Raw genomic sequence first — 27,314 nt, 5'->3', positions numbered from 1 at the left:
AAAACAAAACAAAACAATCCTTTTTAAGCTTTATCAGGTCTATGTGGACCAATGCCCGACTGTGGGCACCAACTGTAGTTGGAAGTTTCTCTGGTCCCGCCTGGCCCCTGCAGTCCAGACAAATCTCTCTCACCCTCGGTCTGCAGCCATTTATAAAATAACCACTGAGAGACTTAATATTAATTTCAAACTGTATGGTGTATGACTTAGAATTCTTGCTATCTAGCTCTTTCATCTTACATTAACCCATCTCTATCAATCTATGTATTGCCACGTGGTTGTGGCGTTCCAGGTCTGTTGGCTGTTGCTCCTTGGGCAGCAGGCTGGCATCTCCTCTTCCTCACCTTTCTTCTTCCTGTCTCTCTCTTGGATTTCCTGCCTGACTATAACCTGACTTGCCATAGGCCAGAGCAGCTTCTTTATTAACCAATCATAGCAACACATTTTCACAGCATACAGAAAGACATCCCGCAGCACAAATGCACATGAAATAATAAATAAATAAATTAATTAATTAGAAAAGAACACTACCTGATCTTTCAGAGGATGCAGGATCAATTTCCAGCACCCACATAGTGATTCACAATGGTCTGAAACTCCAGTCCCTCTTCTTCCTTCAAGGGCACTGCATACATGTGGTGCAGGCAAAACACCCATGTGCATAAAATAAAAATAAACTTAAAAAATTTAAGGGAAAAAACTGAATATATATCTAAACTATCTTGTAATGCTCCTAGGCTCCAAAACTCTACTGACTACTACAGGTAAATGCAACGCAGTGTTGTTTGTGTATTTAACACGACTAGACACAGAAAAGATGCAATAAATACAAAGGCTTGTGCCTGGATATCAGCCCTTGGGAGACAGGGAAACAGGATCTCAGGAGAAGCTTTGGCTATACAGCAAGTTTGGGTCCAGCCTGGGTTATACGAGGCCATATCTTTTTGTGGTTATTGGGTTTTTGTTTGTTTTTTTCTTTTGTTTTGTTTTCAAGACATGGTTTCTCTGTTTATCCCTGGCTATCCTGGAACTCGCTCTGTAGACCAGGCTGGCCTCAAACTCACAGAGATCCGCCTGCCTCTGCCTCCCAAGTGCTGTGATTAAAGGTACATGCCACCACTACCCAGCGGTTCTCAACCTTTCTAATGCTTGGATCCTTTAAATACGGTTTCTCATATTGTGGTAACCCCCAATCATAAAATTATTTTGTTGCTACTTCATAACTGTATTTTTGTTATTATTATGAATCGTAATGCAAATAGCTAATATTTGACCCTTATGAAAGGGTCATGTGACCCCCAAAGGGGTTGCCACCCACAGGTTGAGAACCATTGCTCTGTATTTAAGCTCCATGAATTCATTAAAAATGTTGTTTTGCGCCGGGCGGTGGTGGCGCACGCCTTTAATCCCAGCACTCGGGAGGCAGAGCCAGGCGGATCTCTGTGAGTTCGAGGCCAGCCTGGGCTACCAAGTGAGTTCCAGGAAAGGCGCAAAGCTACACAGAGAAACCCTGTCTCGAAAAACCAAAAAAAAAAAAAAAAATGTTGTTTTGCTGGCTGATTGTGGTGAAAGCCTTCAATCCCAGCAGTTGAAAGGCAGAGGTAGGAAGGTTTTTCTGGTCTACAGAGTGAGTTCTAGGACAGCCAGGACTATGCGAAGAAACCCTGTCTCAAAAAAACAAAATTATATATATAAACAAAATAAATAAATAAGTAAATAAAAATGTTTCCTTCTGGGCCAGTGACATAGCTCAGCACATAAAGGCACTGGACGCTAGGATTGATGCCCAGGACCCACATGATAGCAAGAGAGACCCAATTCTCACAAGCTGTCCTTCAACCACCATGTGCTTGCAATGGCACATGCAGCTCCCACACAAATAAATAAATAAACTCAATTACAATTTACTTCCTGCTTTTTTTTACACTTTGTTTTTTCTTTATTCTTTTTTCAAGACAGGGTTTCTCTGTGTAGCCTTGGCTGTCCTGGACCTCACTCTGTAGACCAAGCTGGCCTTGAACTCACAGAGATCCACCTGCTTGTGATTCCCAAGTGCTGGGCTTTTAAAGTTTTTAATATTTATTCTATTTTATGTGTATGAGTGTTTTGTCTGCATGTATGTATGTGCATCACATGTATTCCTGGTGCTCATAGAGGTCAGAAGAGGGCATCAGACCCCTGGAACTAGAGTTACAGATGATTTTTTAGCTGCCTTGTGGGTGCTGGAAACTGAGCCCGGTTTCTCTGCAGGAGCAGCAAATGCCTTTAACCACTGAGCCATCCCTCTAGCCCCTGTCACAAGTTTGAAGCAAGAGAATTGCTTTAAGTTTGGTGTATGTGGCAAATTCCAGGCCTGCGAGGGATATGTAGAGATCCCATCTCCAAATAAAACAAAGTGCCCAAACAACAATCAAAACAGAAAGAAGAAAGGAAGGAGGGAGGGAGGGAGGGAGGGAGGGAGGAGAAAACACTATTTTCTGGAGTGGGAACTCTGCCGCTCCCTCTGCCTCTCTTTCTCTGCCTTTTGAGCAATGCTCTAACTGTGCAGTCCAGGGGGGCCTTGAACTCCTGATCTTCCCGCTTCAGTGTCCTGAATGCTGAGAATACAGATATTGTTACCACCATGCTTGGCTTCTTCTTTCTTCTGCAAAGATTCAGATGCCACCCGAGGACGGTCAGTGGCCCTCACAGTTATCACTGCCAGCGCAACACACCTGCTTTAGTTGACACCTTGTCACCAGTAACCACAGCTGATACCTGGTTCCTTGTGATGCTGTGTGGCAGGAACTGAGAGCACTGAATACTGCCTTGGCTTGGAGCTTGGCATTCAAACTCCGTGGCACCACTAAGCCAGGTTCCAACTCTCGTATTTCCTTGGGGCCCTTCCTAGTACCAATTTTTGTAGCCACTGGGGCCTCGTCAGTGCAATAGAAACCACAGCAGTAATTTACACAGAAAATGTAATACAGCAATTGATTAAGTACAAAATTGTTAACTATAAGTCAGGTATGGTGGCCCACATCTCTGTGACTTTGAGGCTAGCCTGATCTACACAGTGAGCTCCAGGCTAGCCAAGGCTACATGGTGAGACCCTGTGTAAAAAAAATTAATAACTGTGACTGGTAACTTATACAGATGGATAGAGGAGAAAAACTATTTAGAACAGCTCATTTGGTAGAGTGTTTGCCTAGCGTTCAGAGGCCTTGGTTCTGGGATAATGGCACATACCTATAACCCCAGAATTTGGGAGGTAGAGCAAGATGATCAGAATTTCAAGGTCACTGGGCAGTGGTAGCCTCCACCTTTAATGAAATTGGGTAGGACTTTTATTGTCACCATATCCTGGAGATTCCAAATAATGTTGGTGATAAAATTGTCCTTTCTTTGAGCTGGGCATAGCGGCGCACAACTTTAATCCCAGCACTTGGGAGGCAGAGGCAGGCAGATCTCTTTGAGTTCAAGGCCAGCCTGGTCTACAGAATGAGTGCCAAGGATACCCAGAGAAACCCTGTCTCGAAAAACAAAACCAAACAACAGCAAAGGAAAAGCAAGCAGGAAGCTTCTGTAGGTCTAGACCAGAGAGTAAAGCCAAGAGTTTGGAATTGCTGAACCTGGGACACCTGAAGGGGCTGGGCAGAGCTGCTCCGACCTCGGAAAAGTCTGGTGCTCTTGCTCCCTGTCTCTGTACTTGCGGTGGACCCAGACCTCTAAACAGATTCTACCTAGCTGGTCGCTGCTGTCTGCAGGTGGAATGCTATGGGGCCGTGACTCTTGCTGGGGAAACACAACTCCAAAGTTCATTCGACAGCAGCTGCAGGAAGGAATGGCAACCAGCAGCTACAGGAGACAAGTGTTGGACCGTAGCCCTCACATCACAGGAAGTCAGCTCAAGGAGCAAAGGGCTCCCTTCCTCCTCTGGCCTCACTATCGCCCTCTCGTGGCTTTTATTGGCAGAGCCAAACACTGAGGCTGCAGACGGCAGTTGGCGTGATTTTCTCTGCAGAGCTCCAGTGTCTCATAGCTGGAAAGGGAACAGAGGGGGTAAAAAAGAACTTGGAGAGCAGAGCTAAAAACGTAGTCATTAACAGCAGAGAGGTCTTTATAATATGTATATGGAGCTGGACAGTTGGCTCTTCCAGAGAGCATACGTTTGATTCCCAGCACCCACATGGCGGCTCACAACTGTCTGTAACTCCAGTCGCAGGGGAATCCGACGCCCCCTTCTGGCCTCTCTGGGCACTGCATGCACATGGTACACAGACTTTCATGCAGGCAAAGTACTCATACACATTAAATAAATTTTTAAAAATTATATATATTTGCAATGAAAAACTACATTTTATTGTTTATTGTGTGTCTGCATGTGCATACCTGCCCGTTTGTGCCCGTGTGGCAGTTGGAGGACAATTAACAGGAGTTGGTTCTCTTCTTCCACCATGTGAGTTCTGGGGATCAAACTCAGGTCATCCGGCTTAGCTGCCAAGTGGCCACTGAGCATCTTGCTGGCCCTAAAGCTATGTCTTAACCCCCACCCCCACAAGGCACCAACTGACTGAGCCTTACAATTAACTGTGGACCCCCCATATAGGGAGCCAGTGGTGAAAGCTTTCCCAAGGAGGCCCTACTCCTAAGGCCCCACCTCAGGTGTGCTCATGAGGACAGTCATCACAGAGGAACTTCCAGAGTTCGGTGTCCCAGGAAAGAGGGGAAGCCGAAACCAACCATGGACCAAGGAATCCTTCCAAAGGAAAGTCAGGCTGTAATCAAGGAACTCGCCCCAGCCCTAGGAAGGGGTTTGCTGTGCCTGACCAGTGAGAACTCAGAAGGGTTTGATCAGAAGCCCCGCCCTCACTTGCTTCCCTTTTCTGAATGAAGTCTGACCCGCTTCTTGCCCCGCTGGTGGACGCTGGGTGTATGTGTGGAGTGTAGACAATTTGTTTAATGTGTCAATTGCCACCAGCAACTGCCTGAGAGACTGCTCAGTGCAAGGGCGACATGGGACTCGGGGTAATGTATTCTGTAAGGAAAAACAGGTATTTGGCTCAGAAAGGCACTGACATACAAATATCTGAGTTTTCATCTTCCTGAACGCTGGGCCAAGCTTCACTTCCTCATAGGGACTGCCAGGTTTAGCAAGTAAAAGTACAGGATTTGAATTTCAGATAAACAACCAAGAATTTCTCAGCATAAGTGTGTCCTGTGCAATATTTGGAACATGGTTAAAGTATGAAATTATTCATGATTACCTGTGTTTCCTCCTTTGCTGTAGATGTGGCCACATGGCAGTTCTGCTCCATGGAAGGAAGGTTCACGGGAACAGGGTTAGTGTCCTCCAGGCTGACCCCTCAGTGTGGATGCTTCGGGAAGTAGAGGAATCAAGACACGCTTCCCCGTGTCTTGACAGGATGGGCCCCGTCCCCAAACCTGTACTAGACTACAGTGTAAACAAGACAGAAACCTCTGGGCCAGAGAGATGGCTCGGTGGAGTAAAAGGTGCTTACCACATGATAACCTGATTTTGATGCCCGGAACCTACTGGTGTTAGAAGAGAACCAACTCCCAGAAGTGCTCTCCCTCTCTCGTGTGTGTGTGTGTGTGTGTGTGTGTGTGTGTGTGTGTGTGTGTGTGCACGCACATGCAGATCCACCGAGCTCTGCCTCCCGAGTGCTGGGATTAAAGGCGTGCGCCACCACCGCCCGGCTGGCCTGACACGTGTCGTCATTCTCCTACCTTAGCCCCCCGAGTGCTAGGATTAGAGGACACCATGACCAGCTGAGCCTCATGCATCACACACACACACACACACACACACACACAGACACACACACACACACACACACACGCTCCCACTTGAGCTGCCCCACATCTGCCAGCCTCTGCACAGCTTCTCTTTGCCCCTCCTAGCACCTGAACCTTTCCCTTATTTGTGTTCATGTATGACTGCACTGCACACCTGCAAGCAGAGACCAGAGGTCTGCCTTAGTTTTTTCAGGTGGGAGTGATCCGGGTTACGTCTCCATCGTGCAGAGACGCTAAACGCACATCACTGGACCTCCAGCCATCATCCCCTATCTGCCCTGTGAAGGGAGGAACACATGAGGGTTATCCCACCCGAGAGGATGTTGACTTTCTTGAAAGAAGGTTCCCCATGAAGACGTGGGGCTTGAGGACTCAGCTAGTGTCTTACCTTTTTCTCTTTCTGTGGCAAAACACCATGACTAAGGCAACTCATAAAAGAGAGTGTTTAACCAGGTGGTGGTGGCACACACCTATAATCCCAACTCTCAGGAGGCAGAGGCAGGTGGAGCTCCATGAGTTCAAGGCCATCCTGGTCTACAAAGTGAGTTCCAGGACAGCCATGGCATGTACACAAAGAAACCCTGTCTTTGAGAAACCAAAGAAGAAAAAAAAAAAAAAGGTGTATATAAAGAAAGTATTTAATTGGGCTTATGGCTTCAGAGGGGTAGCGTCCATGATGATGAAGGCACAGTAGCAGAGCAGCTCAGAACTCATAACTTGATCTGAAAATAGGAGAAGAGGGAGAGAGGGACAGAGAGGGAGGGGGAGAGGGAGAGAGAACTCTGTGGGAATGCCACAAGTCTTTTGAAACCTCAAAGCCTGCCTGTACCTCCTAATCCTTCCCAAATAGTACTTTCTACTAACCAACTAGGAACCAAGTATTCAACCATGTGAGCCTATGGGGGTCATTCTCATTCAAAGCACCACAGCTACGTTGTCTGGACAGTGAGCCCCTCCCCAGGGTCTCCATGTCAGGCTTGCCTGTGCACACACCACCACCACCAAGTTCAGCTTCTTATATGTGGGTTCTCGTCATCAAACTTGAGTCCACATACTTGTGTGGCAAGCATTTTTATAGAATGGGTTATCTCCCCAGCTCATCTTTCTCCTCCCCGACTCAGTGTTATCTGTATCTAGTGATGATGTTGTCATGTTAATGACAATGATGTTGTCACTTCGTGTTAATCCGATGCACCGTTCTCATGGCTACTCTGTGGGATCCATGCAACCATGCCCTTACAGTCTGTTACATTAGCTTTCCCTGGGGAGATATGAGCACATGTCCACCCACCCTAAGACAGGGTACCAGCAGCAAACCCAAGAGCCTAGCTTGGTGAGTTTAATTAGGTCAGCCGACAGGAGTATGGGCAACTTCAGCACCAAAGAAAAGTGCCCTCTGCTCCCAGCAACTAGTAATGGCTTATATATCCCAAGGGAGGGGAAGGACCTTGAACAGCACCTCCTGAGAAGGAGAGCACCTCCTGAAGAATGCTCCCTCCCCTCCATGGTGGAATGTTGCTAGGCTGAATCCTGTGCAGGTAACCACTCTCCAATGTTAACCAGCAGCAGCCTTGCTGTGCCTGGATGACATGCAGATGAGAAGCCTTTGCCTAAAGCCTTATAGTCCCTCCCTCACCTCTCCCTTTGGACAGTCCCATCCCAGCACAGCTGCAACATTCACGATCCTGACCCCACCCCCCAGCCCCCACCCCCCACCCCCCACCCCCGCCGGATCTGAGTCCACTCTTCCCAGCACATGAATGAGCTGATGGCATGATACACTCAGCATGCCCAAAATGCAGCTATTCTCTTGTTAACAATTTTCTATACGCTTTCCATGTGATGCTATTTCATTTTCACAATTATCCTAGAAGACCGTGTTATCATTCCTTCCCATGTCCAGTGCAGTTTCTCCTCAGCGACCCAGAGACCTGGTCCCAGGGTCCATGAGGGAATCGAACGCGCGCGCGCGCGCACACACACAACATAGATTTTGTATATAGCCTGTATAACCCTCTTGCATATTTCAAATATCTCTATAATACTTAATATGTAAATGGTACATGAATAATCGTATTGTGTTATTTAGGAAGTAATGAAAAAAGTCAATATACTCAGTACTGATTTCTTTTTTTCAACTAATTGTTTCTATTGTTTGGTTGTTGTTTTTTTCTTTGTTTGTTTTGTTTTGTTTTTGGGGACAGCCTCACTATGTAGTTCTGGCTGTCCAAGGACTTGCCATGTAGACCAAGATGGCCTCGACCTCACAGATATCTGCCTGCCTCTGCTTCCCAAAGGCTAAAACTAAAAACCTGCCTCATTCTACTCTTTCTGATGGGTGTGCTGGTACACATATATACTCCCAATCTGGAGGGTGGAGAGTTCCAGGCCAGCCCAGGCTATGTAGAGTTTAAGGTCAATGTAGACTGTACCATCAGATGTCCCCCAAATCCCAAAGTAATGTCTACCTTACTGTCTGGGAGTGACTGAGTCTATGGATAAGAACCCGGTAGACAAGGCAGTCAATTGTATAATGCACATGAGTGAAGTCAGGCTTACAGTTCCATGTCTGCCTCAAGTGCACACAGCTTGTACACAGTGGGCTGATCCTGAATCCTGATCTTATAGTAACACCTCGGTTCCCCCCAAGCTGAGCTCTCCTTGCTTCACATCCATCTGCTGCAGTCATTGTCTGGCTGGGGATGTAGTTGTGCTGCAACACTTACCCAGCTGGTGTAGGGTTCATCCCCAGCACTACCACCTCTACCAGAGGGGTGGGGTGGGGGAAGTAACATTTTCATTCACTACTTTTTGTTGTTGTTGCTGTTTTTCAAGACAGGGTTTCTCCGTGTAGTTTTGGTGCCTGTAGACCAGGCTGGCCTCGAACTCACGGAGATCCACCTGCCTATGCCTCCCGAGTGTTGGGATTAAAGGCGTGTGCCACCACCACCACCACCACCACCACCACCACCACCACCACCACCACCACCACCACCCGGTTGATATATTTATTTTTATGCATACATGTATCTGTGTGAGTGTATTCCACATGTATTTGGGGAACTCACGAAAGCTAGAAGAGGTCAGACCCCTTGGGGCTGGAGTTCCTAGAGGGGCTCCCAACAAGGTTGCTGGGAGGCAGCATTCTCCAGTCCTCTGGAAGAGCAGTAAGCACTTTGAACCACTGAGCTAGTTCTCTAGCCCTAAGATTTTTTAAATATGTTCACGTATGTTTCTTTGTGGGAATGCGCACAGGAGTGCAGCTTCCCCGGGAGCTAGAGTTGTAGGTAGTTGCTGTACTCGGGTCTTCTGCAAGAGTACACCGGGCTTTTAACTACTGAAACATCTTTCCAGTGCCCCCCCCCCGCCCTTTTTTTAGGGGCAGGGAGAGGGCTGAGGCAGGGTCTCACTATGTAGCTCTGGCTGTTCTGGAACTCAGAGATCCACCTACTCTGCCTCCGGAGTGGGACTGAAGGTTTGCACCACATTGGGCTGGGCTTTCCAATCTTCCTGCACAGCCTCACAAGTGCAGGGGATTGTATGTGTGCATCACACCTTTAACTAAACCTTTAATTCATCTTCGATGTAAAAAAATTCAAGTAGAGCCAGGCAGTGGTGACGCACGCCTTTAATTCCAGCACTTTAGAGGCAGAAGCAGGAGGTTCTCTGTGAATTTGAGGCCAGCCTGGTCTTCAGGGTGAGTTCCAGGACAGCCAGAGCTGTTACACAGAGAAACTGTCTTGAAACAGAAACAAAAATTTCAAATAGAGAAACAGAAAGCAAAAAGTGTCCTTTATGTCTCAGAATTTCCCACTTCTGGACCAGCAGGGCTTGTCCAGTGAAGATGCTTGTCCTCAAGCCTGACAAACCAAGTTTGGGCCCCAGGACTCACACGGTAGAAGAACCAAGGCCCACAGAAGGTGGTTCTGACTTCATGTGTGTGCTATGGATGTTCATGTTCACACACACTAAAAAGTGCTGCTTTTAAAAGAATTTACCACTTCCCTAATGAATGCATCTGTGTACTGGCCAGCAACTCACTCTAGACATTTGAGGACAGGGAGGTGTGCCTGAGTCTTCCTTAGTCCAAAATAGGCATTAACAAACAACTGGTGGAAAGAATCCATTGAAAGTCTCTTAATCCAGCAGCACACTTAACATTTTTAGATCCAGACTTCCGCTCACCCACCCCAGAGGGACGGCTTCTTCTTCTCCCCCCTTCATTAAAGAACAAAAAGGTATGTACCTCTAGGTCTGCAGTGTCTGGTTTGGATTTTAGCAGGGTCTTAGAAGGAAATGACTTTTCTCTAAACTGTGGCCGCCCAACCCAGCTGTGGCATTCTTAGACCTCGGGTAAACAGGAAGCTTCCTGCCTGGGCCCTTCATGTTTCTCTCTCAAGACTATTAAAGACTGTTAATAGGCCGGTAAAAGGACAGCTGCTGGCCATAAAGCCAGCCCATTCCTTAGAACCTTAGCAACTAGCCCTCCACGGTCAGAGACCACACCCTTCCCCAGGTGTGGCTCCCCTAGCAGGGGTCCTCAGGTGTAGGGTTTCTGGGTGATGAGGTCTTGAGACAAAACAACAGAACACAGCCGCTCTGTGGGAGGCGAGTCACCTCTCCTAGGAGGGGAACAATCCCTTTTAGTTATCCCCCAAAAGGAGGCAAAGTGATGCAGGGACCAAAGTACCCAGTGCGCCAGCAAACTGGACCCCAGCTCCTCCCACACATTTATTTGGGAGGGAGGGGGAGCCCTAGGATTTGCAGCTGCTGAAGAGGCGCAGTCTCTGCCAGCTGGAGGGACACTGGGGCAGAGGTGATCATCTTTTGCCAAGAAGGGCACTCGGTGTCTTGGCAGAAGGCAGAGGGCTGCCCCAATCTGTGTGTACATTTTCAGTAGCATTTGACTCTGGACCAAATGCTTGGCTGTGCTAGTGCCGTGGTGATGGGTGGGAATGCTCGTTGGCCAGGCTGGCTGGAGGCTCCCACGGAGGGTGCTGGGCCTCGGCCAGGAGCTTCCCTTCAGCTGGCAAGTTGAGCGTTCTGTCACGGTTGGAGGGAGTGTGTCCAAATTCCAACTCTCAGCTTTCCAGAAGCCGCAGCTGATTGCCATCTGTTTTGAAGAATGCTGCTTATTGGAATTTCTGGCTCAGTGGGGAGTCAGAAGGATAATGACACAGAGCCAAACTCTTACCTGGCCCGAGAATGAAGAAACACTGCTGGCCAGGGCCAGCGTTTTTAGTTAGACAGGGTCTTATTCGGTAGCTGCCCTCACTCCCCTCCTGCCTCAGCATCCTGGAGTGCTGGGATAGGCGGGTCAGTGACATTACTATTAGCAACCAAGAAGAGGCGGGAAGCCGGGCAGACGCTGCATTAGACAGCCTTGGCCTCGGCTCTGATGTGCCCCATCAGGGCTGTGGTGCTGGTGCCTGTGAGTCATGCCTACCAATCAAGCAGGAACTTTTGAGGATGAAACCCAGTCATCCTGGGCGAGCCTTTTCCACCAGGTGTCACCTCTCCCCGTGGCAGCTCCCACTCAGGGTTGTTCCCGGGTGGGGGTGGGGGTGGGAGGGTGGTTTCTAATTGATCTAAGGAAATAGAGGACTTTCTGCTTAGGTCACATTTGAGCCTCCAGGTGTTTAGATTGGGATCTGTTTAAGGTAATTTCAGATTTAAGCGCTCAAAGACCTAAACCATACCCCGGGGGACTAGTACCTTCCTAAACCAAATCCCAGGGAACAAGCAGGTAAAGAAGGCTCTGAAAGTAGTTTAGGATCACAGAGCTGGAACATGAGGATTAGGATTCAGAGGTCAGATCATGTGCTCTGACCCAAATCATTTATTATTGAAATTAGGGCCTCACATGCTTTACTACTGAGTTCTAGCCCCAAACCCCTTTAATTTACAAAAAGTAACTCAGCAGAGCCTGTGGCACACACCTTTAGTACCAGCACTCAGGAGGCAGAGGCAGGTAGATCTCTGTGGGTTCAAGACCAGCCTGAGCTACATTGCAAATTCCAGGACAGCCAGAACCCTGTCTCAACTTCCGTGACTCCCTGCAAAAGGTGATTCATTGCGAATACAAGTTTTTAAATGTTCATAGTGTGTAGAATTTTTTTTTTTTTTTTTTTTTTTTTTTTTTTGGTTTTTCAAGACAGGGTTTCTCTGTGTAGCTTTGCGCCTTTCCTGGAACTCACTTGGTAGCCCAGGCTGGCCTCGAACTCACAGAGATCCGCCTGCCTCTGCCTCCCGAGTGCTGGGATTAAAGGCGAGCGCCACCACTGCCCGGCGAATTTTTTATATAAATGCACACATCATGAAGAAAACTTCAGACACGTCTCACTCAGAGCAGGGTCCCTTTTCCCTCCTTTCACTGTACTGTCCCCATCATCTTGAGGGGACCAGGATGTCAGCTAGAGCTTTGATCAAACACTTAATTTAAATTTACACATGGGGAGCCAGGTGGTGGTGGCCTGCACCTTTAATCCCAGCACTTGGGAGGCAAAGGTAGGCAGATCTCTGTGAGTTCAAGGCCAGCCTGCTATAGTGAGTTCCAGGACAGCCAGGGCCACACAGAGAAACCCTGTCTTGAAAAACAACCAGTACGAGGTTTAAGATTGTCTGATGCTTGTTGATCAGGGAGATTTGAGACAGCTCCACTCAGCAGAGAAAACAGTTCCTCTTCTAAACTCACACCACCCAGGACAAGAAGAGCACTCCTGTGCTCACATTCTCCATTCCTCCAGAGGAACGGGGAGATACTAATGGACAGTGCTCTCAGGGATGTGCAGGCAGTCCCAGGCAGTGAAGCTTTTAGCCCATGGGTTAAATCAGTTTCCAGTTTGTCCCTTGAGACTCCAGGTCAAGTCCAAGGCAGGAAGTTGCAATGGAGGAGTAGTCCCAGGAGCCAGTAAGTCAGGAAGTAGCCTAGAATGCATCTTGTGACTGGAGAACAGGCCTTCCAGTTGTATAAGAGTTTCATGATACAGTTTCTGGGGGTCTTTTGTCGTGGTGGGGAGTTTTCTGCAAGCTTCTCAGGTACTGTGTCTACAGATTTCAACAGTGGTTCTTGATTCTGAAGCAAGTAAGCTGGAAACCAGTACACAATAGGAGTGGAAGAGCCCAAAAATCGTGTGAGAACCTGAAAAGAAAGCCATATTGATTGGAGCACCAGTGATGCGGCTGGGTGAACCATGCCTGACAACTAGGAAATCACACTGGAAAATTCAGCACAGCTCAGACCTGCCTGGAAGCTTGGTGGGCCACCAGCCAGACAGCCTTGAGTTTCCAATAAGCAGGGTCCCAGGCTAATCACCACAATAATGGGCCAACCAATACTAAAGTCTCTACAGGATCTTAGTTTAGGCCACAGTCTCTAAACTTTAGTCTGTTGGAGGTTGGTAACCTGAGGAGGCTCTTTATCACACGGGCTGGGCTGGGGGCAGAGAAACAGCAGGGCCTGGTTCAACCTTCCTCATCTCACAGTTCTGAGCCAAATCTCCAAGAGCTCTCACCAACCCTGCCTGCACTCACTTCAAAGCTGATCCAGTCAGTGACACAGATGGCTATTTTTTACTTCCCCGAAACACATGGCTCAAAGACGACCACAAATTGTCAATATATACCTGTGAGGGGCGGGCAGGTCAGCATAGGAACAGGTCTTCCTTGGAGACAGCTAAGAACTTTAAAACTGGACATAAGACCAAATCCCTGGTCCTGTACTGCCACCCCCGCCCCCGCCACAAACACTGGACAAGATGTCTACTGCCAGTGCTCAAGACACCCTAAAAGACAACTCGGGCAGTCTGTGTACCAGGGAAAGGCCCCAGGAGAACCTGTTCACTCCTACACTCCAGTGAACCAAGTCCTCAACTGCCTTCACACCTTTGCTTGTGCCCATCCCTTCCCGCATCTGCCTGGAATGTTCTCTGCTGTTTCTTTGTTTTGGAGATAGAATTTCACATAGTGCAGGCTGACCTCAAACTCTGTACACAAGGATGGTCTTGAACTGACCTTTTGAGACAGTTTCTCACTGAACCTGGAGTTCACTGATTGGCTAAATTGTGTGTCCAGTATAAGAACCATAGACTGTTTTTTATGTGGGTGCTAAGCTGAGGATGCAACCTCCTATTTTTTTTTAAAAGATTTATTTATTTATTATGTATACAGTGTTCTGCCTACATGTATGCCTGCAGGTCAGAAGAGGGCACCAGATCTCATTATGGATGGCTGTGAGTCACCATGTGGGTATTGGGAATTGAACTCAGGACCTCTGGAAGAGCAGCCAATGCCCTTAACCGCTGAGCCGTCTCTCCAGCCTGCAACCTATGTTTGCACTGTAAGCATTTCATCAATTCAGCCATCTCCCCAATCCTACATGCTTCTTACGTTTTTTTCCCTCTTCAGAACCCATTTTAAATATGATGCCTTAGTGAGTTAACTACTTTTTCACATTCACAATAAATACACTAATTGATTGTGTGTGGGTCAACTCTCTTCTATCATGTGGATTCCAAGGACTGAACTCAGGTCAATCATGCTTGGTAAGAAGTGCCTGAACCTTTCCTTCAGTGCTGGGGATTGAACTTGGGGCTCTCAGCTGCCAGGCAAGTGCTCTACCACTAAGTGATCCTGTCAGTACAACTGCAGTGTTTTATCTGCATTTGCTTGGATTCTTGAGCAGGATCTCCATATGTAGCTCTAGTTGGCTGGGAATGTACTATAAAGACCAGGCTGGCTGGCCTTGAACTTGGGACCATCTCCCTGTCTCTGCTTCCCAAGCCCTGGAAGTATAAGTATGTGTCATCATGTCTGGTCCCCTGGAACTGGAGTCATAGACAGCTATGAGCTGCTATGTGGGTGCTGGGAATTGAACTCAGATCTTCTGGAAGAGCAGTCAGTACTTCTAACTGCTGAGCCATCTCTCCATCCTGCCTGGGTGGATTTTACTTTTTGTTTTGAGACAGGGTTTCACTATGTAGCCTGGACTCAAACTCAAGAGACCCACCCACTGGGACTTATTTATTTATTTATTTATTTATTTGAAGGAGTTTCTCTCTGTGTAGCTCTAGCTATCCTAGAACTCACTGTAGACAAGGCAGGCCTTAACTTTACACCTGCCTCTGCCTCCTGAGTGATAGAACTGAAGTCATATGCCATCACTGCCTGGCTATATATGCACATTATTTTTAAAAATAACAACAGTAGTATAATTTGAAATAAATATGGTCTCATATAACCCAGGCTGGCCTTAAACTCACTATATAGTAAAGAATGACCTTAACCGTTTTTGGTTTTTTGAGGCAGGGTCTCACTATATAGCTCCCCCTGCCTCCACCTCCCAAGTGCTGGGATTATAAGCCGTTTTATGCAGTATTGGGAAAGGACTTGAGATCTTCATGCATTCTAGGCAAGCAGTCTACCAACTGAGCTGCATCCCTAGCCCCTAATTTTATCTAATATGTCTATCTCGGTGTTTATACCGTGAGACTCATTAAGGCAGTAATTTTATCTTACTTATGTCCCATCTCAGAGTTCTAATTTAGATTCTGGTACAAAGAGAGCCCCAGGTTTGTGTTTGTCTAGCTATTCAGCCCATGTGGATCTGAAAACTGCTTTGTAGTCCAGGCTGACCTTTAATTTAAAACCCTCGGCGGCCGCCTCCGCCTCCTCCTCCACCTCTTCCTCCGCCTCCTCCTCCACCTCTTCCTCCTCCTCCTCCTCCTCCTCCTCCTCCATGCTGGGATTATAGCTGTGCCTGACCACATCTGACTGCCCACAGTTGTTGACTAAATTAGGCATGGGCCATCGAGTGAGAAAGTTACCGTCGCCCCTGACTATGAGGTTTTGTCTGTTTCCACACAGACACTCCAGGTAGCACCCCTCACCTGAACATGCATGCACAGGCTTCCGGAGAGTATCCCTCACCTGAACATGCATGTACAGACCTCCAGGTAGTACCCCTCACCTGAACATACATGTACAGACCCCAGGTAGCATCCCTCACCTGAACATGCATGTACAGACCTCCAGGTAGCACCCCTCACCTGAACATGCATGCACAGACCTCCAGGTAGCATCCCTCACCTGAACATGCACGTACAGACCCGAGAGCATCCCTCACCTGAACATGCATGTACAGACCTCCAGGTAGCACCCCTCACCTGAACATGCATGCACAGGCTTCCGGAGAGCAGCAACACTGCGGCGTGGACCAGGTACACAAACACCTTCGGACAGAGGAAGCCAGGATGGGACTTCTCTAGGGTCTTACTGTCCTTGCTCCTGTGCAGCCCAAGTGTAAGGCAGAGCCAAGGGTGGGTGGTCACATATGTCCAGGTTGCCCACACAACCAGTACAGCCACTGGTGCAGCTAGCAGAAAATTGGGCACCTGCCTGAGCTCATAGTACCGCAGAAAGCCAACATTCCAGTAGACATCCTGGATGTAGCTGTATACGAGGGGAAGGTCCCAGGAGCACCAGGGAGGCTCCTCTTCTCCTGTAACCCTGTAGCCCTTGTCCACAGCTAACTGCACCAAGGGCTCAGGAATGGAGTGGGCAGAGCCTGGGGAACAGAACTGGCTGTAGGCATAATACTGAAAGAGAGCAAAGGGAAGGCTGACCGTGAGCACCGACAAGCAGACAGAGGTCAGCAGCTTGATGAGCTGTTTCAGCGGGTTCAGCACCACAAGAGAAGAGAAAAAGCCTCTGCACTGAGAATGCACGAGGAAGCCGACACTGACCAGCCCATTGGAGCGCACCCCAGTGGCAAGAGCAAAAAGCAGCCCACTGGCCCAGCTCCGGCCCCTCTCCAGCTGCCCCATGGCGCTGAATGTCAGGAAGGCAAACAAAGCTTCCGAATAACCAGCTGCCAAGAAAACATTGGCAGGGCTGAGGCAGAAGAGCATGGCTGCGTAAAAGGCCTGGCGGGGACAGCGCAAAACCAGACAACCCAAATCATGAAGCGCGATGGCGGCTAGCACAGAGAACAGGAAGTTGAGCAGCGCCACGGAGAGCAGCAGGCAACTGCGCCGGCTCAGGAGGCCCTGCAAGGGCTTCAGCAGCTCAGCTCCCGTCATCAGGGCCACGGGGAAGCCGGGGAGGAAGGCAAAGTTGTGCTCATAAAGGTAGCCGTGCTCAGCAATAAACAGGAAGTGTTCTGCATCCCATCGAGACAGACCACCCAGGAGACCTTCCACAAGCTGATCCACATTGCCCGAGGGGGCCAGGCGGGGAGGAGAAAAGGCATCTGCATGGTGATCTGGGATGATGGCATTGAAGAGTGCCTGTGGGGTGAAGGAGAACCAGGATGTTGGTGAGTAACTGGAAGAAAAGAATTACCACTTAATAAAATGAGAAAAACAGACTTGTTGCTATGGCTTGTCTGTGTGTGTGTGTGTGTGTGTGTGTGTGTGTGTGTGTGTGTGTGTGTAAGGAGCTTCAATGATAAATAGTTGAATAATATTGAAATAATATTGAAAATAAATAGCAGAGGTCAACCAAGCAGGAGATGCCTGAGTCTACAAATGAGAAGCCAGATCAGGATTCATATAAATTGGAGATGGAAGTAGGGATGGTACCCCCCAGAATGAAGGAGCCTGCCTGGAGAGGAAGTAGAGGTAGAGGAGAGATCTGAAGACAAGAGCCCATCAAGGATGAGGATGGAGTCCTCCAGACAAGGACGTAAGGATAAAGCATGGAGAGAAAGCAGGAAGCCAGGCATGCTGGCATAAGCCTTGAATCTCTGAACTCAGGAGCCAGAGGCAGGCAGGTATCTGTGGGTTCCAGGCCAACCTGATAGACATAATGAGTTCCAGGCACACAAACAGGAATAGTGAATGATGAGTGAGCTGTGGGAAACCCAGGGGAGAACGGAGTCTTAGAACCAAGTGAAAACCGGGATTGAGAAATTGCTGAATGCTGCTGACAGGGCCCAAGACAGACCGGAACTGAAAATGATCACAGACTTCAACAATGTAAAGGTCACTGGTGACCGATTAGAGCAATTTCAGCAGAATGGTGGTGAGACGCCACCTAGCTAACAGAAAGGGGGTGCATACAATGATTTTGAGTTGTGAAGATGGAGAAATGGGGTAATAGAGCAATGTAAAGTAAAAAGGACAGAGCTGAATGTATGTGGACAGGGGCTCGAACTTGAACCAGAGCTGAGACTGACCTTGAATTTGGTCTTTCTGCCCCTGCATGTCCCAGGGCTTGTTACAGGTGTGTGTGTGGGGGAGGGGCCTGGGACTGGGAGAATAAGAGAAATTTTTGCATATCACTGGAATAAGCCAGTGAAGAGAAACCACTGAACAGGCAGGAGGCTGGAAGGAACCCTGGGCAGGCAACAGGGCCTGCACCCGCTGGACAGATGGATGAGCAGAGGGTTCATCTTACTTTCAGGAGTGAAGCCACAAAGACACATGGAGGTAGGCTAAGTGATGAAGCAATCTGATTTTCTTGACTTTGTATCTAGGAATGAGAATTCCTACTTGAAAGTACTGGGAAAAGTTATTATGTATTTGTAAAGAGTGTGGAGAGACAACCCAGTTAAGAGGCCCGCTGTGTTGGGGAATATTATTTTAAAGTGTGTTACTTTTGTTTATGTTGCATTTGTTTAACTCTGTGAAGCTGTGTTACTGTATCTGTCTAACACACCTGATGGTCTAATAAAGAACTGAATGGCCAATAGCAGGGCAAGAGAAAGGATAGGTGGGGCTGGCAGGCCGAGAGAATATATAGGAGAAATCTGGCAGAGACAGAGATCTAGGAGCAAGAGAAGGAGGAGGCTATCAGGGGCCAGCCACCCAGCGACACAGCCAGCAAACAGTAACAAAGAAAGGTATACAACAGAGAAAGGAAAAGCCCCAGAGGCAAAAGGTAGATGGGATAATTTAAAGTTAAGAAAAGCTGGCAAGAAACAAGCCAAGCTAAGGCTAGGCATTTATAATTAAGAGTGAGCCTCCGTGTGTGATTTGGGAGCTGGATGGCGTGCTCCCCCAAAAGAGACAGAGTAAGAAAACAACCAACGACCCTGATGCTGTTGCTCTTACAGAGGACCTGGGTTTGATTGCCAGCACCCACATGGTGGCTCACAACTGTCTAACTCTAGTCCCAGAGGATCTGATGCCCTTCTTTGGCCCCCTTGGGCACTGTATGCATGTGTACACATGCATGCACACAAGCAAAACACTCATTCGCATGAAATAATAAATCTTAAAAAGAAATTGTAGGGCTGGAGAGATGGCTCAGAGGTTAAGAGCACTGACTGCTCTTCTAGGGGTCCTGAGTTCAATTCCCAGCAACCACATGGTGTCTCACAACCATCTCTAATGAGATCTGGTGCCCTCTTCTGGCCTGCAGTCATACATGCTGTATACATAATAAATAAATTTTAAAAATTAAAAAAAGAACTTGGTGTTTAAAAAAAATTGTAGAATGAGGAAAACATAAAATAAGTGGTGGCTGTAAAGTCAGGCTGTGCAAACTATCCAGGAGTTTAAACAACACTGACAATCGCCAGGTCTTTCTCTTACTTAAAATGAGATTGAACAGAGCCTGGGCATTTGATTAAAAAAATGCTACATTTTTATTTATGTGTATGGGGGTATGTATATGCCAGGTCACATGTACAGGAGACAGCTTGTGGGAGTTGGTTCTCTCCTTCCACCACATGGATCACAGGGACCAAAGTCAGGTTATCAGATTTGGAGGCATGTGGCTACCCTGAGCCATCCTGCTAGCCCTGGTTATTGGATTTTTGAATTTTTCATTTTTATGTGTTTTTGAGTGTGTGTCAGAATATAATATTCAGAGTCTCACACATACTAAGTATTCTACCATTGAGTTACATCTCCATACAACACTGCATTTTTAAAAAAGTCCCCCAGGTAACTGACGTGCAAAAACATTTGAGGGAATAGGAGGGTTAATGGCTACGGGAATTCACCAAGATTTCCAGGTGGTACTAATGATGCACTTGATCTTGTATTAAAAAAACAAGTCTAGTTAATATTCTTGCATGTTTCTGGTTTTGTTTTGAATGGGTAGTCGTAGGCACGGAGGAAGCAGATCACTATATTAGCCAAGACTAGACTTTTGTCAGATAATGGAAGAAAGGAGTCGCATGTAAGCACAGGAATGATCACCACGAAGGAAAAGACTCAGCTGGGGAAGACGAAGCTGAAGGCTGATGGGTGAAGGCCACAGAAACATGGTGGGTTCCGTGGGTTACAAAAACAGATGCATGAGCAGACTCTCTGGCAGGTGTTGGCTCTGGAGCACCACCACGGAGTGATGAAGACAAGGAAGTGGGACTGTGACATGAGGCTCAGGGTGTTGAACGTATCATCCTCTTCATACGGAAACCAGAGACATCAACAGAAGCAGTGCCAGGAAGAGCGTCAGTGAGCCGGGAGTTCAAACCTTCAGAGAACCACTGTCATTGGCAGAGACGGCAGCACCAGTGGAGGGTAGCTAGGACAGAAGCTGAGAGCTGAGCTTGAGAGCTGGAAGGGGTTATATATCTTTCTGCCTCATTAGGTTGTCAGTTACTTGAGGAAAAACATGACCTTTCAGTCACAATTTAGCACAGTTTTGGGAATAGGTACTTACTATAATTTTGGTGGCTGAGCTTCATGGATTTGAGGAAATATACTGTTTCCAAATTACACTGAACGAGAACGCAGCTGTCCTGGCTCCTCCCCCAGATGCTGACTTGCCTCACTTCTCTCTCGGTTCTGCCAGGAACTCAGCTGATGCTGGTTCAGAGCCATCACTGAGGCAGGCTCTCCAGCCTAGCAACGCGAGCACAGCTCACTTAAAGGCCCATTCTCTTCTTGGTCAATTTCTTTCTTTCTTTTTCTTTTTGGTTTTTCAAGACAGAGTTTCTCTGTGTAGACCTAGCTGCCCTGGAACTCACTCAGTACACCAGGCTAACCTCGAACTCACAGAGATATGCCTAAGTGCTGGGATTGAAGGCGTGCACCACCACTGCCTGACTCATAGGTCAGTTTCTTTATCAGGCCACTGAAAACAGTGAAAAGAAATGGGATGGGGTGACAATCACAGGTCACAGCACTGGCCTCCAGGTTAAAGACACTTTGGGGATTAAAGCCAGCAGAAGCTGAAATGCTTCGTTTAATAGGGGAGGAAAGATTCAGAGCTAGAATCTCAGAGGGAAGAAAGAAAAGGTCTCTACAAAGGAAACAGCTAGGAGCCCCACATCTGGGTGACATGGAAATACACATCACCATCTCGATACAGCAACTTTAGGTGTTGACCTGTGTTCAGTCATGATCACAAACTCAGGACCTACCAAGTATAAAGCACTAAGCTAGGAACCAAGTAATTCATACATGTGTGGTTTTGATTAAAATATGCATCAAGGCAGCCTAGGGGGAGGGGCGGCAAAGGGCAAAATACTGAGAACTGGCTAAGACGGCCAGGAGAAGGAAGCGTTCCTGATGAACAGTCATAGATGGTCTCCGAACTTTCGAAGTGCCTCCTTTCTCCCCGTCAACTAACGCAGTAGGCAAACTCCAAGTAAGGGAGCCCTGGTCAACACTGAGCTGTCACACACACACACACCTTAAAAGTATCTCTGTTGGTGAGACCATCAGATAGCCAAGGTCTGTGGGAAAACCTCTAGTTTGGGCAGGGAGTTAGGGAGCCTAGGGTCCAGCTCTGGCCCTTTATCTTGCTACATAGCTTTGGACAAATCATTTAACCTGTCTGGGCCTCTGCTGCTTCGGGTGTGAGACACAAGATCAATACCACTACTAAGGCTCCTGCCCACTGTTGAGCTGCCAGATCTAAGTGTATGGGCCCAACCACATGAGGAGGCGGGCACGAGAGGAAGTGGAGAGATGAGGACCATTTATTCTTCATTCCTAGCTCAGTCACACAGTAACAGCATGTTCAGGGAAAGGATCAAAGACTGACCTGGAGCGTTAGAGTTAGGACGCGGCAGCTTATTGCAAATGTCAGCACCTCTTTCTGGGATGGGTCCAGGGGCCACATCCTCTCCTCACCAGGTCTGAGTTTCCTCTGGCTTCTAAACTCTAATACCCAAGGAAGAAAATGTTACACATGGGCCGAAAGAAAATCATAACATTCTCTTCACAGGAGGCATCCCCTTCAGCTTTCTACGGCATCTCCAGAGGGAAGACTATTTTGAAGGCAGATGGACCACTGGGTGTCACCCTGAAGCACTCTATTCTAGTCAGATAAGTTCTACATAGATAAGCTTGAAGCTGGAAAGCTAAGCTCACAGAAGTTTTAAAAGCCCATTGACTGCTTTTATGTAGGAGTCAAAGACCTGGGTTCAAGTCCCGATTCTATCACTTGCAAGTTCTCCTTCAGTCCCTCTGAGACTCCTTTATATATAAAATGGAATAAGCCTTATCTCCTCCCACCCCCATCTCACAAACCTGTCACCATGGTAAAATGGACTAAACGAAAAAGCACTACACAAATCAATGTTGTGGCTATTATTTGGCATGTGCCCTTTTCCTCTTGCCCAGAATAATAAACTAATTCCCAAACCAGAGTCCCCAAAGTGGGGCACAGAACCATACTAGAAGCCCATAATAACTACACATGCCAGCTAGCGCTCTGATGTGTGTTCAGCTGGCCTGTTAAATTAAGTGGGGAAGGAAAAGAAAACCACCGCTCAGCAGGACTTCGGCCAGCTCCCATTGCTAAAACAAACTCAGGGCAAAGACACAGGCTACCACTAGGGAAGGAGTGAAAGGCTATTTCCCATCTCCACAGGAGTGGCAACAACGTACAAAAACCCAAAGCCATTCTGAGGTGCGGAATACACTTCAAGACATTTTCTTCCTTTCTTTTTTTTAAAAAACAATTTAAAAGCGGTCGTGGCTCCTACTGTGTATAAGCAAGAGCTGCAAGCCTCCTCTTTCTTCTCTCAGGTGGCTAACACCATCCAAACTTTCAGATTCCACTGGCTTTCTGAAATTTTCTGATTCTCACTCGACTGCGCTATGCACTCACTGCCTCTTACCCTGACATACTGCTGTTATTTATGAGGACAGGGGCTTTTCATCCTTCTTCCCAGGACCTAGCAGTAAACCCATATCTGTTCTGAAGGGCAGGATATAGCATCACCAGTTCTGACTCTAGATCTAAAAATCACTGGTCCAAATATTCCTCCCATCATATTTCATGTTAAAAAGCCCGATGGCCCAGGAGGTAAAGGCACTTGCCGCCACGGTGGCCCACAAGGTTGAAGGAGCAAGGGCACTCCCACAAATTGTCCTCCGACCTCCTCACACAGGTGTGCCACGGCTACGTGCCACGGCACACTTGTAGCCACACACATATACACAAATACATGCACACTAAACAACAAAACAAACGAGAAAGTCACAGAAACCCTGTGAGAAAATAAAAGTTCTGCACCAAGGGAACGAGACTGACTAACAGCGACAGTACTTCTTTCCTGGCACCAGGGGGCACTCACTGCTTACTCCATCCCCGGGCGGCCATGAGAAAAGGAGGGCCCTTCGCACCTTCCAACTCCACATCGGTTTACCCAAGAAAGTTCAGTTTAAAGTTAAGCTTCTGAACACCCCCAGGAAGGAGTATTTGCTGACTATACACGGTATCTTCAACAGTGGGCTCACTAAACCCAAAGAAACTACAGAAACAAGCACCCCCATCTCCTCTGCCCTAGGATGAACTCATTTTTTTTTTTTTTTCCTTCACTGGCTTCCCACCTACATGCACAAGAGGCAGGGATCAGAATCCATCTCTGCACCTTGACCAGACTCGCATTCTCTTCCTCTTTCAAACTCTGGCCTCAGTGGCCACAAGAGATGCAACCCACACTTAATTTACAGTTAAACCAAGTAAAATCAAGACAGTCAATTATCCCCCTAGATATTTGCCAACTTCCCTTTGAAAGAAGCCCCTTGCCAAATCACACTCTTAACGGGCAGGACGCTTAGAACCGACCAGTTTCATTCTTTAATTTTCCCGTGAGATAGGCTCCGGAGATCTCATTAGACACGGGAGGCCGGTATAATTACCATCGCCATTTTATGGATGTGAAAACTGAGGCTCACTGGAGCCAAGTGACACGCCCACGACTTAAAGCGCCTCATGCACTACTTTCTAAAACCTTATGCCCAAAGTCATGAGCGCGTTCTGCCAGAAACACAAAGGGCATGCATTCCTTTCCAGCCAGGACCACCCAGGTCTCCAACACCTAGCCCAGGACTTCCTCCAACGACAGCGCATGTTGCTGCTGGAAGCTTATGGTGACGGGCTCTATCTGGGAAAGCCTGTTGAACTGTGAGCCCTGCACTCTCTCGGGAAGGCTCTAACATCCTCGGTGGGGTGATGCGCTCTGACCCGGGGTGCTCAGGGCCAGAGGCCTCGCAGAGCGAACGGCCTCCTGCTAAACCCCGCGGTGCCGGGAGCCCGTTCCAGCCTGTTCTTTTCCGACACAGTTCCTACCCGGGACGGGGTACTGACCCTCACCCCGAGGGAGCCACGGCCCAGGACTTCGTCCCGAGGGAACCGCAGGGCCGGGCCGGGCAACAGGGCCGGAAGCAGACGAGGGCCGGAGGCCGCAAAGGAAGAGGCGGCGCCGGGGGCCCCTGCTATGGCGGAGGGGCGGGGCTCCTCGCTTCTCTACAGCCTCCGCCTTAGTTCTCTCGTCCTCCGTTTGACAGCTTCCCTCCCCGGAGAACTCCAGCGCTCCAGAGCTGGCGCCGGGTCCTCCTCGCCCGCGCGTCCAGACCACCCCCGCGGAGCTCCAACCTCCAGCACCTCCATCCGGGTCCCGAGCGTCCCGCGCCTGCGCGCTGGCCCCGCCGACGGCGGCCCCGCCCAGCTCCTGCCCGGACTCGGAGCGCCCCGCCTCCCTGCTCGGCGGCCATGTTGACCCTGGCTGGGGCGGGGGCCGCTGTGCGCGCCGCACCTTCCCGGCGCGATGACACCTGAGGAGTTTGCCTCTCGCTCGCCGTCAGTTTGTGCGCGGGCGCTGCGCTCTCCAGCCGGCGCTCTCGCCCCAGTCCCGCCCCGCGAGCGGCCTCTGGCTTCCCGCTGTGGGCCGAGGTGGCCCCGGGAACTCCCCCGGGCCTCTTGGCCGCCGCCGGAGCCGCACGTCCTCTCCTGTCCCGCCACACCAGCCCAGCCCAGGGCCCGGCACACGATGGACAGTAGGAATAAGCTGAAGAAAGCCCTGTCGGGGTTTCTGTGGCACGCGGCGGTGCCCTGCGCCTGGGCGCGAAGAAAGTGGGGGGGGGGGATCCCCGTGACTTTCCCTTCCTCTGGCTATGGGGGACCTCGGCCCTGCCTCGGTTCCGTCCCACCGCAGGTGGCTGTGTAGGACGTAGGACGAGGAAGGAAACCTCAGAGAACACCCCCGAGGACTCCTCCCTCAAGCAGTTTCTGTCGTAGGAAGTGGCGCCAAAAGCAGAAAAAAAAAAAAAAAAAAGGAAGCTAATTCAACCAAACCGTCTGTTGGGGAGGCGCGGCCCGTTGGTACCCCTGTAACGGAAACTGTTAGAGCGACTTTGCACCCTCCCTTAAAGGAAACAGATAATAAATCCTTCTCCGTTGGATTTCTTGTTTCTCAGGATTCCAAAGCCTTCTGTGGTTTCAGTTATCTGTCCTCTCAACGTAGCTTGGGTCTGGGTTAACCTCTGGCCACAACCCTGGCTGAGGGAGGGGTTTATCTTCTGCAACAGCCACCAGTGTGGGTGGGAACAAAGAGATGGCCGCTATCTCTCCAAGCAAAGAAAACTAGCCCACATCGGTTTGGTGGGGGCCAGGTTCACGATCATTTCAGGCCCTGGGACTTAAAACTGCCCCCTGGATGCTTGTGTGTAAAGTGGATAAAGTATAAAGCATATTTTAGCGGCTGGTAAAGAGAGACAAGGAGTCTCCAAGTCTTCCAGGTTTTTCAGCGTCGTAGAAACAACGCGCGTTGTTCGTCTGAGTGAAAAGGCAACGCCTCTCTGGGCGCACTTGTGACTAGGGCCCAAGGCTGTGACTTGAATTTCTAGAGGCTCCCCAACACTCTGTCTTTAAAGACAAAACAGACATGAACTGTCCTTGTTTGTGAATTCACGGGGGAAAAGGCTCAAGGTTCTGTCTGTCCACATGGAATTCCCTCCGAATGTGCTTGTCAAAAAGGCAGGGGTCCTCTTGTGAGAAGTGACTGTGTTTGCTGGAACACCGTTTGGAGGTAGAACTTCGTCTAGCTCTTCAGTCGCACTTGGCTGCAATTTCTCCTTCCTTCCTTCCCAGCTACCCAACCCCCTCCTCTTCTGCTCTGTTTCCCGGTTCATTTTCTGGCTTCTGCTCCTACAGGAAAACAAGGAAGCTGAGTCCTGCGCTCCCAAAGCCCTGACACTCGCGCTTGCTGTTTAGACTGGAAGGGGACAGGATGGGATGGGAGGGGGTGCTGGGGCTCCAAGGCTCTGAGTGAAAGGTGAACGAAGCAGCGCTGTAGTTTGCCTTCACAGTCTGCAGTTAAAATGGAGCCTGCAGCAACATCGCCCGACAGCTGAGCCACTAGAACTAGAGAAGGCAAGGGAGACAGCCAGCCACGTCCCCGGGCTCCAGAAAGACTACTTTTCCCACCTTGCATTAAAAAAGAAATAGCCCACACCATCAGGGAAGAGTTTCACAACACAGAGTCCTCAGCTAATCAATGCAAGCAATGTGCCACTATTTCTAGAATCCTAAAATTCAAGAGGGTGACATCATTTTTGTTCTTTGAACTTGCCTGCCTCTACATTTGCTTTTTTTTTTTTTGCTTAAAACATCCCACCAGACCACCCTTTGGCTTCAGGGACAAAGCAGATCGGTCCACTTCCACCACCCTGTTCTGTCTGTCACTTGCCTGTCTTAGCACTGTCTACTTTACCCTGTCCCTGGCATTTCAGTACCTGTTTTCTTTCCTCTTTTGGAATATTAACTTCTGAAATACAGTGGAAGACCAGGCTAATCTTTCACCCAAGCATTGGAGCACTTGGAAAGGCAGCTTGGGCAGGGAGTGTAAGTCAGTGACCGACCGACCGACCGAGGGCTGGTCCTAGACTTGATCCCTAGGACCACAGAAACAACAGCAAAACCCCCACAGTGCCTTGCATGTTTTGTGTGTGGTGAATAAATTAACTTGATGCCATATTTTATACTTAAGGAAATCAAGGCTTACTAAAGGAAGTCCCCAAGGTCACACATGCCTCAAACCCATGATCCTCCCTGCTTCAGCCTCCTGAGGGCTGAGATTACCTACATGTGTGAGGCACCATGCCCAGCTACTTCATGTGGCTGTAATTGTTCCCACATTTACACTTTTTATCTCTTCCTGGCTAAGAGTCTTTAGGAAGCCTGGCGGTGGTGGTGGTGGTGGTGGTGGTGGTGGTGGTGGTGGCACACACCTTTAATCCCAGTACTTGGGAGGCAGAGGCAGGTGGATCTCTGTGAGTTAGAGGCCAGCCTGGTCTGCAGAGCAAGTTCCAGGACAGCCAGGGCTG

General features: G+C 48.8%; 1 protein-coding gene across 6 annotated transcripts; it reads right to left on the bottom strand.

Moving 5' to 3' along the window:
• Window positions 1-9,411: 9,411 nt before the first annotated feature.
• Pigv (phosphatidylinositol glycan anchor biosynthesis class V) lies at window positions 9,412-27,145 on the bottom strand. 6 transcript variants are annotated; one of them, XM_052718020.1, is made up of 4 exons: window positions 24,586-27,145; window positions 21,742-21,860; window positions 15,963-17,084; window positions 9,412-12,940 (listed from the first exon to the last, which is right to left on the bottom strand). In XM_052718020.1, exons 2-4 carry the CDS (start codon window positions 21,817-21,819, stop codon window positions 12,662-12,664), a joined length of 1,479 nt encoding a protein of 492 aa, XP_052573980.1. In that variant the 5' UTR covers window positions 21,820-21,860; window positions 24,586-27,145; the 3' UTR covers window positions 9,412-12,661. The 6 variants fall into 6 exon arrangements, with proteins under 6 accessions (XP_052573980.1, XP_052573978.1, XP_052573976.1 ...); XM_052718018.1 differs by lacking the exon at window positions 24,586-27,145 and adding an exon at window positions 24,280-24,579; XM_052718016.1 differs by lacking the exon at window positions 24,586-27,145 and adding an exon at window positions 24,298-24,579.
• Between the last annotated feature and the right edge of the window lie 169 nt (window positions 27,146-27,314).

The sequence above is a fragment of the Peromyscus californicus genome, unplaced genomic scaffold (assembly GCF_007827085.1).
Source record: "Peromyscus californicus insignis strain IS unplaced genomic scaffold, ASM782708v3 Scaffold_5__1_contigs__length_169319896, whole genome shotgun sequence".
Taxonomy (NCBI): domain Eukaryota; kingdom Metazoa; phylum Chordata; class Mammalia; order Rodentia; family Cricetidae; genus Peromyscus; species Peromyscus californicus.
This window is presented reverse-complemented; position numbering and strand designations above follow the sequence as displayed.

Excerpts from the sequence above, each read along its gene's own strand:
- Pigv (XM_052718020.1), bottom strand. The coding sequence starts at position 21,819 with ATGTGGCCCCTGGACCCATCCCAGAAAGAGGTGCTGACATTTGCAATA. Across the intron at positions 17,085-21,741 it reads TCCTAACTCTAACGCTCCAG|GCACTCTTCAATGCCATCAT; the intron begins GTCAGTCTTTGA and ends TTCACCCCACAG. Across the intron at positions 12,941-15,962 it reads GCCTGTGCATGCATGTTCAG|GTTCTCACACGATTTTTGGG; the intron begins GTGAGGGGTGCT and ends CTTTCTTTTCAG.